The sequence below is a fragment of the Triturus cristatus genome, chromosome 6 (assembly GCF_964204655.1).
Source record: "Triturus cristatus chromosome 6, aTriCri1.1, whole genome shotgun sequence".
Taxonomy (NCBI): Eukaryota; Metazoa; Chordata; class Amphibia; order Caudata; family Salamandridae; genus Triturus; species Triturus cristatus.
In genome coordinates this window covers 502,273,832-502,285,963 of record NC_140589.1, presented here as the reverse complement: position 1 = coordinate 502,285,963, position 12,132 = coordinate 502,273,832, and the positions used below count along the sequence as shown (strand labels likewise).

Here is a 12,132-nt window from a genome sequence, read left to right as displayed (position 1 = left end):
GGAAATGATCAGTGAGTGGTGGCAGCGTTTTTCAATTCTTAGACATCCCTTTTTCTCTGTGCTAAAACAGAGCTGGATGCCTATCACCTCCTCATGTAAGGTTCAGCTCGTTTGCCATGCTGAGACCTGTAGTTACATTCCCATTTGTATGTCGACTCTGTATAGTTGCCGCTAGCAGGAGTCCATATTGGTGCAAGTGTATGTATGCTCAAGCCAGCAGCATCCATCTTGTATTAACTCTGGTGTTAGCATGGCATAAGATGAATTTGTTGATACCGGCCCCCCTGTCGAATTGCATTGCCTGCATTCCTGGACTGGAGGTCATAGCTCTAGACACTGAAGTGTGGCGGGATGGAGACTGGTAGGGCCTTGGAAATTTGATGTGAAATATTTAGCACTGGATTGCATATTAGTCTTTCCTGTTTACTGGCAATCAGGTGATGGTAGATGAGTGGGGTGATCCAGCAGATTCAGTTTTTATATGTAGAGAAGGGTTTCTGACCAGGACCTGGGACTTTTATCTTCTCTTCCGTGGCCCACCCACAAGGAATGATGAGCTGGGTGCAGAGCTTCACAATCTTTGGCCTTGATTAATGGCTATTCCTGTTTAGAGACAGCAACATCACTACCTTCTATGAGAGACATCACACCTTACTTAATTTTCTGCACGGTTGAAAGAAGATGAAGTTGTGAAAAACAATTTTTGAACAGTAGACTTAAGTTCCACATCACCTGTCTATAAACTACTTATAAAAGTGGGATTTGACTGTTCGCACCTGGATCCAGTTCCATACTGCTTCACTGACCAGAGACGAAGGTACTCTGCAGAGCACTCAAGAGCTGCTGTGACCCAGGGCTGGTAGTGCTGACAGCCAGTCTCCTACAAGTGAAGGGACATCGTCTGAAACCCCCACCTCTTGTTGGAAAAGATGTGGATGTGCCTGAGACCTGTGAGCCTTCCTGCCTGCTCAGAGAAGAGGAGCACTCTGTCCTGCAGGAGCTATCTGCCGGAGGAGGAGGAGCACGGCCACTAAGAATGGGTGAGGAGCAGCTCAGAAGAAGCAGTTTGCCAAGAGAGTATGTCCGGAGATACCCTGTATGAACGTGAGGGTTTACCGACTTCCATTCCCAGGTAAACAGCCAAGTTGTCAGTGACAATTCACAAGAGTGGCCACTTCTGCAACTACTACAGAGGAAGATGGAGGACCTGTGCTGACTCTGAATTCACCGTACCCCAGGACATCACCCCAGTGCCCAGACCACAGGGAAAGGATTTCCCACCATGAGTGCTGGAGCCGTGTGTACTTAGTGCCTTCACAGAGACACTGTTGATCCACTGACCAATGTGGAAACAGCAGGCGGGCTACCAAAACGAACCCAGGTGATGTGAGCATGACCACTTATTCTTTGCAGTAATCAGCTGCCACACATACATGTTCGAAGTACACCTGACTGTTAAGAAGCAACTGTCCTTTCGATAAAAATTATATCTGAGGGTTATTTTTTTTTATTTAAATGTTTTCATTTCAAGCATATGTTTGCCATGATAGGTGGCATCGCATACTTTATTTTTACCTTCTTTTCATTTTTTGGCTTATGCACGTAATACACTTTATTTTTTTTAAATGAGGCATCACACCAGCTTGTATTGGTTTTGGCAATACTTGTTTCATTCATGGCAAGAATGCTGAGCGCTTCAGAGATTCTAGTGGGCACCGATTGCTGCAGAGCTGTCCATAAAAAGAAAACACGTCCTCAGAGACCGAGAAAGTCAGCCGTAGCAGAGTGCACAGCGAGAGGCTGTTTCCGGTAAGGAGGCAAAATGCTGGCCAGCCTTAGGCTTTCAACTCAGTGTGTGTGCAGTAAAACAGCAGATTGCCACAATGGTGCATTTCTAGTTCGAGCAACTCGATTTGCTTCTGAAAATGCTAATAATAACAGAGAGACGTATGAAATACATATGTTCCTAAAATACTTTATTAGACGGAGTGTGACTAAACTCAAGGGAGTGCATTATTGAATCTCCAATTTTGGTGCTCTAATCTAATCTAGCTAGAAACATTCTATCACATTCCATGCGGCACAGATTGCTTTATGAATGGACTTCAAAAGCAAATGTGATTTCGCTCCCATGGCGAGTCTCCGGTCCCTGCTGTGATGAGTAATTTTAGCAATGGACGGAAAGAACAACCCAAAGGCGGTTTCAAATGCCAACAGAAACACTGAAAGAGGATTTTGTCAGATAAAGTAGAAGGATGGGGGCACTCGTTGGTGCTTGAATGGAAAGGCATGAACAGCTATGCAGTGGATAGCATCACGTTTTTTGGTCTGGCTTGACAGCGCAGCTGTCGCCAGACAATTATGTGAGCACCACCAGAGAAGGACTTTGGTTCAGCCAGGGGTACATGTTTTGATTGGGCAGAAGATGTGTGCTTCAAGAAAAAAAGGCCCAATCCTCCACGCAGCTGTGATAATTGTTTCTTTATACAGCTGCCCAAGCTTTAACTTTCAGAGGCACACATGAGTTAGAAAGCTATTAGAGTGTCTTAAATTTCTTTAGCAGCAGCACAGATGGGAGGAGGGCAGTCATTACTACATGGATTTTTAGGCCTGGCTTGTCAGTGCCACTGTCACCTGACTTTTTAACCTACATCAATATTACTCTACAGTTTTATGCTTCCACAGAAATACATTTATATTCTCATGCTATTTACTTGTAATGCTTCACATTCCTTAAAAGCCAGAATTATTGGCATTGCGATGATTGTTCTCCCTGAAGGAAAAGTGATACAGTTGGAAGGAGCAAAAGGTAGATGTTTGATAACATGCCATGTGAACAATGTTACCCTTTAGTATGAGGATATGGGGCAGCGTTTCCCAAGCCAATTTTTGGTGAGTCACGAAAGTCCAAGTATTAAATAAAGAAGCCTTGAAATTCTGTATGTATCTTGTAATATTTGCCGCACTTCAAAGACAGAAGTCAAATGTCAGTCTATGTCTTCTACCACACTGCTGTTTACTTTTATAACCTGAGGATTGAAGTTTACAAACTCCGCTCACTATACAATCAGAAAAAGAAAAGTAAAGTGAATTATATGACACTCTTGATGGGGTACAGGGAGTGTGAAAGGAAACACTGCTGAATGTAATTTTTTTGTAACACATAACAAAATGTAAATACCTAAAAATGAGCTGTACGCATTCAGCATTTAGGAAAGCAAAAATGAAACACATATGTTTGTAATTCTGAAGCGTGATGCAAACAAAGATTTTAACCCATTCCATGCGCACGACGGCCGGGAGCCATTGTGCACCACAATGCTCGTGTGCACAGGAAGGCTCCTGGCCGTCCTCGCACATGGCACTTGAAATCCCTCTGGTGCATTTCTTTTTCCCCAGAACAGTTCGGGAGCTGGGGAAGAGCTTCTTTGTTTATGTGAAATGACATCATTTCATAGACACCGAAACTGAAATGAGCCATCAGGCTCATTTCAGTTTCACTTTCTACTGCGCTCAGGGGGCTATCTCAGCCCCCGGAAGCACGTAGAAAGACAGGGGAGGTATCATTGGAAAGGGAATAAGCTCCCCTTTCTAATGGCCCCCCTCCCTAGTGGATCCCCATGCAGGGATCCACCCACTAGGCACCAGGGCGGGGGAGCGGCCCCTTGGACAAGGTCCTTTGCTCCACCCAATTATTATTTGGCAAATTCAGTCTTTCTGCTCCCCTGGGGGCAGATCGGGGTGGCAGTCCCCAATCTGCCCCCCTGGGGGGACAGAAAGCCCACTAGATCCAGGGACCTTTTTTCTATTGCTATAGGGGTGGGGGCTGCCCAAGATGGGCATGACAATGCCCCCCCAGTGAAATTTCAGTCTTTCTGCCCTCTGTGGGAGGCAGATAGGGCAGCATGCCCCAGTCCCCCCTGGGGGCAGAAAGCCCACTAGAAGCCAGTGATTTAAAAACAATGTGATTTAGGGGTGGGGGCAGCCCAAAGATGGGCATGCCAATGCCCCCACCCCCCTAAAAAAATTCCACAGTCTTTCTGCCCTCCCCAGGGGGCAGATGGGGGAAGTAGCCCCTGGTCTGCCCCCGGTGGGCCAGAAAGCCCACTAGGCACCAGGGATTTTTTTTTTATACGTAAGAGTGGAGGCTTAAAAAAATGGGATTTAGGGGTGTGGGCTGCCCAAGATGGGCATGCCAATGCCCCCACACTCCAAAAAAAATGCCACAGTCTTTCTGCCCCCCAGGAGGCATATGAGGGTCATAGCCCCTTAGGGGGGCAGAAAGCCCACTAGGCATTAGGAAATATATATTATTTTAATTCAGGGGTGAGGCCATCCCAGAATGGGCATGCCAATGCCCCCCCCAAAAGAAAATGCCACAGTCTTTCTGTCCTCCCTTGATGGTAGATGGGGGCAGTGGCCCCTGATCTGCCCCTGGGGAGCAGAAAGACCACTAGGCACCAGGGATTATAATTCTTTTTTTATACATAGGGGTGGGGGCTGCTCAGAATGGGCATGTCAATGCACCTACCCCCAAAAATTGCCACAGTCTTTCTGCCCCCCGGAGGCAGATAGGAGCAATAGACCCTTATCTGACTCCCGGGGGGTCAGAAAGCCCAATAGGCATCAGGGAATATATGTATTTATTCCTTCAGGATGGGGCCTGCCCAGAATTGGCATGCCAATGCCCCCACCAACCCAATGCCACACTCTTTCTGCCCCCCCAGGAGACAGATGGGGGCAGTAGCCCTTGATCTGCCCCCCAGGGGCAGCAGAGAACCCACCAGGCACCAGCAATTACGCTGGCTTTTTTTTATATGTGGGGTGGGGGCTGGCCCCACCTCGCAAAAAATAGCCACAGTCTTTCTGTCCCCCCTTGAGGACATATCGGGGCATAACACCCCCCCATCTCCCCACTCCCCCAGAGAGGCAGAAAGGCCACTAGGCACAGGCGTTTTTTTAGCAATGTGCCTACCTGTGGATTTTGGGCCCTAGCGCAGCCAGCACCTAGGGAAACCTAGAAACCTGTATATTTTTGAAAACTAGACACCAAGGAGAATCCAGGATGGGGTGACTTGTGTACCTCTCACCAGGTTCTGTTACCCAGAATCCCTTGCAAACCTCAAATTAACTTAAAAAAACCTAATTTTCCTCAGATTTCTGTGATGGAAAGTTCTGGAATCTGTGTGGATCCACAAAATTCTACCCACCCTGCATTCCCCAAAGTCTTCCGATAAAAATTGTACCCCACTTGTGTGGGTAGGCCTAGTGACCGTGATGGGAAACGGCCCAAAATGCAACGTGGACACACCACATTTTTACAGTGAAAACTGACCCTTTATTTACAAAGTGCCTAGCTCTAGATTTTGAACCCTAGCTCTGCCAGCACCTAGGGAAACTTAGCAAACCTTAACATTTTTGAAAACTAGACACCCAGGGAAATCCAGGATTGGGTGAATTGTGTGGCTCTCAGCAGGTTCTTTTACCCAGAATCCCTTGCAAACCTCGAACATTGTAAAAAAAAACACATTTTCCTCACATTACTCTTATGGAAAGTTGTGAAATCTGCGTGGATCTACAAAATTCCACCCACCCCGCATTCCCCAAAGTCTTCCGAGAAAAATGGTACCTCACTTGTGTGGGTAGGCCAACTGCCCGCGACAGGCAAGGGCAGTTGGCCCTAAACGTATTGTGGAGACTTCAAAATTACCTATCATGAAACGACCTGCTTTTGCAAGGGGGCGGGGGTCACCTGGGTTTTTGGCCCCCGGCTCGGCGGCCATCTAGGGAAACCCACCAAACCCACATACTTCTGAAAACTAGACAACCTGGGGAGTCTAGTGAGGTATGGCTTGCGTGGATCCCCCAATGGTTCCCTACCCAGAATCCCCTGCAAACCTCAACTTTAGCTGAAAAAATAAAAACAAATCTCAAATTTTCTTGTGAGAAAGTCATAGGATCACCAGTCTGACACAAATTTCCTAGCACCCAGCGTTCCCATAGGTCTCCTGATAACAATAGTACCTCACTTGTGTGGGTAGACATAGTGGTCGCAACAGGAAATGGGCCAATTCGTACTGTGGAGACTTAAAAATTACCTGTCACAAAACGACCTGGTTTTGTGGGGGGGGGGGCACCTGGGTTTTTGGCCCCGGGCCCAGCGGCCATCTAGGGAAACCTACCAAACCCACACATTTGTGAAAACTAGACACCCTGAGGAGTACAGTGAGGTATGCCTTGCATGGATCCCCCAAAGTTTCCCTACCCAGAATCCCCTGCAAACCTCAAATTTTGCTGAAAAAATAAAACATTTCTCAAATCTTTGTGTGGGAAAGTTGTAGGATCACCGGGCTGACACAAATTTGTTACCACCCAGTGTTCCCTCAGGTCTCCCGATAAAAATGGTACCTCACTTGCGTGGGTAGCCATAGTGGCGCAACAGGAAATGGCCCAAATTGTACCGTGGAGACTTCAAAATTACCTATCATAAAACAACTTTGTTTAACAGGGGCACCTGGGATTTTGACCCAGGGCTCGCCGACATCTAGGGAAACCTACCAATCCCACACATTTCTGAAAACTAGACACCCTGGGGAGTCCAGTGAGGTATGACTTGCATTGATCCCCCAATGTTTCCCTATCCAGAATCCTCTGTAAACCTCAAATTTAGCTGAAAGAAATCACTTTTTCTACACATTTGTGTGTGGGATCACCGTGCCGGCACAAATGTCCTACCACCTAGCATGCCCCCTGGTCTCCCGCGTAAAATGATACCTCACTTGTGTGGCTGTCCAATGCAGAATCAGCTAAAAACGTATTTTTAAAAGAATGTAGCGCTTAGAATTTGCGGTGCTATACCCTTAATCCCTATGCTTTTGGCCCTTCCCAGTCACAGGCATTTAGCCCACCCACACAAGTGAGGTATCATTTTACTCGGTAGAACAAGGGGAACGCTGGGTGGTAGGACATTTGTGCCTTGGAAGCAAATATTAATCTTACTTTTACAACTCACAGGATGTTTGTAAACTAGTCTCAGAAAACTTCGAGGCCTCATTCACCAAGACACAAAACCAATGCAAAGTCATCACACTGAATAAATAGGGAGAAATGTGCCTTCATGGATATGTTGTGCAACGCAAATTAGTCAATTGCACAACATTGGGCATTTTGTATCCATGACAGAACAGGCATTTTTTAAACAGGCATTTCTCAGGCTGCAAACAAGGAGCATTTTTGTTTAGAGAGTAAGATGGATCATGATGTTAATGAATTCTAGACAGACATAGGTGAAAATCAGGCTTGGTAAACGCATCTATCCAACATTTAGAGTTAGCTAATAAAAACACTTTTTGTGAATGTTGTTTTCCTGTGTGATCAATAGTATATGTCTGTCTGATTATCTATCTCTCTCTCTCTCTCTCTCTCTCTCTCTCTCTCTCTGTCTATCTATATGTCTATCTATCTATCTATCTATCTATCTATCTATCTATCTATCTATCTATCTATCTATCTATCTATCTATCTATCTATCTATCTATATATCTATCTATCTATCTCTTCAAGATTGAGGTCTGTCAGATTGTTGCACACATCACCGTGCACCTTTCCTTGCCCAATCGAAATGGTTGCACTTGATTGTATAAACTATATAATTCACAAATAAAGAATCGTGCATCATAGCTTGCAGTTTCAGAGTAACATTTTTACAGAACTCTTTCTGTCTTTTAAACCTTGAGGCAGTGAATGGTCTGGAAGGGCTTATTGGTTGCATCCATACATATGCTGTGAAAGGGATCGGAATCCAGAAAGATTTTTACACTAATTGTTACATTGTTTCACAAACATTTCTCAAGATTTCATATTGTACATCACCAATAAAATGTCTAATGCTTGCTGGCACACATTATTTAGTTAAACAGAAGCGCGCTGAGGAATTAAATACGCATGATTGCGTTGAAAATTTACAAAAACTAAAACATCACTAAGCACCTTAAGTTCTTTGATCATGGTTTCAAACGTAATTGTTTAGTCATTTTACAAAAGAATCAGGTTGTTCCAGCCACTTGCAAAGTCTATTGGTGCTGGAATGTGATTAAGTTGCTGTTCATAGTGGATGGTCGTACAAAAAAATCTAAACTCTTCACAGGAGGCACATTTAATGAGTGGATTAAAGAGTATTTTTTGTTCATAGTGAACCATGCTCTCCGTCTACCCTACCGTGTTAAATGGCATTTCTTTAAAGGCTGTAAACGTGCTTTATCTATTGATATCTGCCTGGGGACCTTTTTTACAATTACGAATAATATTGATTGTGGGTAATATTTTGACTCAATCTTCAATTAGCGGTATACTAAGGGAGCAGAACTCAGTATGTTTTCAGTGCATCCTCCCATTAGTACGAAAAGCATGTATTAATGTCCATTGAGAAGAAAGCGCCGTTTTTGGCCATTAGACACACAGTTGGTGTGTTCATGTTTGTTTTATTCTTGACCTCTTTTAAAGAAATTCAATTAGTGAATACCGGTAATTCTTACAAAATGGAGCCTTACAAATGGATGTGAACATGCATATGGATCTTTACCATTTACTAAGATGTTATGTGATTGTGTTTCACAGGTGGAGCTCATTGTGACTGTTCACAGTCAATTCATGTGTGTAATTCAGATTTGTTTCTCCGATAAAAAGTATGCATTGAAAAAATAAGGAAAGATATACGTTCATAATGCTACTGTTTTCCGACAGAGATCTATAGGAGCCCTGAGCCTTCATAGTGATGGTGCACGTATATGAAAGGTTTTTCCTTGCTCAGCCTAAGTTCCTTAAATTAATGGGAAATGTGATCTAGAGAGAGCTTTAGCTGCCTTACCAGCAGCATGCAATCAAAAAATGAATGCATAAAAAACTGTTATATACATATATAGACTGGCTTTGTCTCAGCCGTCTTTAGCCATCGGTTTAGACAATGTAATTTTATTGTACTTCCACCCACAATAGCATGCAACATGGGCCAATGGGACAGCTCACTTCAGCCACTGGGTGTATTGCACTTTATTGACAGCATTTTGCCTGCTGTCATCCATGTGCTCTGGTCACAGCACGGAATCTGCTCTCCTAGCTGTGACCGAGCACCTGAGGGGGGCTTTAGACTAGGGTCGTACTTCAGCACTGATCCTATTAGATCTTAGTGCCGCGTTCGACACTGTGTCCCACCAGATCCTGCTGAAACGGCTGGAGGAGGCCGGCATCGCAGACTCGGCCTTGGACTGAGTTGCCTCTTCTCTTACTAAGAGGACCTTCCAGGTAGCCGCCCCCCTTTCGCCTCTAAGATCTCCAAAATCATCACTATCACTTTATATTTGTTACATTTGCGCATGTTGTGTCCCATCCAGACAGCAAAACCAGTAAGATAATTATGAAATTCAGCAATGGAGCCTCATTGTTAGTACTCAATCAGAGAAAGGTTTTGGAGTGGTCAGCATGTCAATAAAAAGGGTAGTCAAAGGAGTAAACCAGTGTGATGGGGAAGCAGATCAAATCTCCTAAACTATGTAGGAGTCTGTGCAGAGCCCTGGGGAGTCCCACATGCCTATGGGTAGAAATTAAAGACAGAAAGATGAAATTAGATCAACCAAGATCTACTTGGGATAAATGGAATGTGTTATTATAACGCGGAGCAGTCTAGTGACCAGGGCATTTGGCCCACCATATTGAGAGGGAATAAAAATTTTAACAAGATCCAGGCCACCTACTTGGAACACATTACAGAGATTGCCCAACACACTTACAAATACTGATCATGTTCCATTGGCTGGAAGAAACCCGGATTCCCATGGATCTAAAAGCTCAGAATCATCAGCAAAGGTGTTTTTTGTTATTTGCATTTTAGTGAATTATATCTCCTACACAGGCTCCTCGCAGGCAGTTGTTTTTAAACAGAGGGATAACAATTGGTTTCTTCAAATCATTTATAACCTCCACCACTTAAATGGGGCAGTTAAGCAAGTTGTATACATGGACATAAGTAGGGACACCTCTAAGTAAATATAAAAATACACTGAGACATTAACCTAGATATACATAAAAGTGTTGTACGTGTAAACTCTAGAGTCCCAAATGTCTGAAACAATTGGCAATGTTAACCAAGCCAAAACTGGTATGAAAACCCATTTGGAATAGTGCCTTTGCCATAGCTAGTACTGATTGGTCCAGCCATGTTTGGCTACGTTTATGCAAAACCATAACTGAACTTCCTAAAAGCATAAAACTTTATACTGAACCTTGAGCCTGGTATACAGGAATGTGGTCAATCTTTAGATGCACAAAAAAAATCTAATCCGGAATTTGTAGATATTTAGACCCAAAGAGTGGAACTTGAATCATGGAAAATGAAGTCATATTAAGTGTGTTCCTAACTTGGGAACGGAACATCTCAGATGTCCTGAGGATGTAGAGGAAGGTTTGCAATGAGGAAAAAAAAATCTGTGGGAAGAAAATAAAATTTAAAGAAATAAATGTGCAATTGCACATTTCTGCCTCACATAGTATGGGCAGATCGCTCATCAGGTGAGGTATTATCAAAAATGCCCGTGCGGGTGCAATGAGGCATTTTGGCATTTGACAAGGAGCCTCAGATGCTTGTGAATCTCCTTCAGAAATATAGATAGTGCTGGCACACATGTAGCGTCAGCATCATTTCAAGGGGGCATTTCATTATTTGGTGGTGTGCGGTCTCCTGAAAAGTAGAAAACATTTTGAACATTCACATGTAGGTAAGAGGGTAGAACAGTGTACCGCTAGGAATGTTAGTAAGTACCATTTGCTTATGCACAAAATGTATGCAGGCGTAGGTCAGAAATATTTGTGAATCAACACTCGTACATTATGACCGTAGGTTTTTGGGTGCTTACGGTAGTACACTTCCTAGGCAACACAATCCTTTCCCAGTGCGCTTTATAGGTAATACAAATAAAAATCCACGTTAAAACAGAGTAAGTCACTCACAAACAAAGTGGCTGGTGAATGTGCACTGATTCAAGAGCTTCCACTATTTTCTGTCTTGTCATAAACATGCATCCAGGCGCTTCAAATTGTAGACAATTGCAATGATACTTGCAACAAACTGAAAAATGGTGCTTGACTGTAGAAAGATTTTGCTACATGATCATGTTGTCTAATGCCTACCAAAAAGTCCCCTCTTTTGTATGTGGTAACCATATCCTTGTGTTCCAGGGTGACCGGGGTGAGACAGGTCCCATTGGTCCTCCAGGCCCACCAGGAAAACTGGTAAGAAACCATTTCCTCTCTTTTTTCCAGCTGTAGGGACACAAATGAGCGTGTTTAGTGGCATTGCTAGACTGCTGAGAAGACATCTTAAAGCGTGTTTGCCCTCCATATGCTCATACTTCCAAAGGAGATCTTTCTACAAGAGCATCTGTGATGACAATGGCCAATAGTACATTTAAAATGCACTTTCCGTTTATTGATGGTCAAAAGCCAACCTCACAGTGAGCATGACTGTTTTCACTGGAGTCTAAAATACACACCAGTGTATGGGACGCGTCTATAAAAGACCAGGGTAAAGACAAGCCCCTCTGCCTCGGAGGGTCTGGAACTAATGAAACGCAGCATGAATGCCCCCTTTCAGAGCTGCACACGCGGTATTGACACAGTTAAACCCGCGCCACCGTTAAAGGCCCACAGCCTGAAAGAGACCACTGTTCAGGCAGGAATGTGAGCCAGGGAGCCCGCTGGTCGCAGGAGGAATGAGGGAAGAAGTATACAGAAAGGGGGAGGGGGTGTCAGGTACTTTCAGCTCGAATCTTTCTCCGATACAAGAAAACGCTGAATATTTTTTAACGCGTGACATGTCTATCAGAAATAACCGTTTTATTTTATAATGAGGCGGCAAGGGCTTACTTTTGCTTACAATGTTTTTGTCTTTTAAGGGTCCCATTGGCGCTCCTGGATTCATCGGACTGCCAGGTCCTCCGGGTCTCCCAGGACTGAAAGGTGAACGGGTGAGTGAATGTTTTATAGCAGTCAAAAAGGTCGTTACCTGATTCATCGGCTATTAGAGTGACTGTACTGCCGAGGACCTGTTCAAACGGCCCCTCCCATGCTCTGTTCATCCTT

The 12,132-nt window shown here is 44.2% G+C and overlaps 1 protein-coding gene across 1 annotated transcript in view; it reads left to right on the top strand.

The window, feature by feature from the left end:
* Positions 1–12,132, top strand: part of COL9A1 (collagen type IX alpha 1 chain) — a 377,557-nt gene that overhangs the window by 291,837 nt on the left and 73,588 nt on the right. Inside the window, exons 29-30 of the mRNA XM_085610911.1 lie at positions 11,230–11,283; positions 11,946–12,017. Of these exons, the coding sequence (XP_085467037.1) occupies positions 11,230–11,283; positions 11,946–12,017 (126 nt within the window). The remainder of the gene's footprint in view (positions 1–11,229; positions 11,284–11,945; positions 12,018–12,132) is intronic.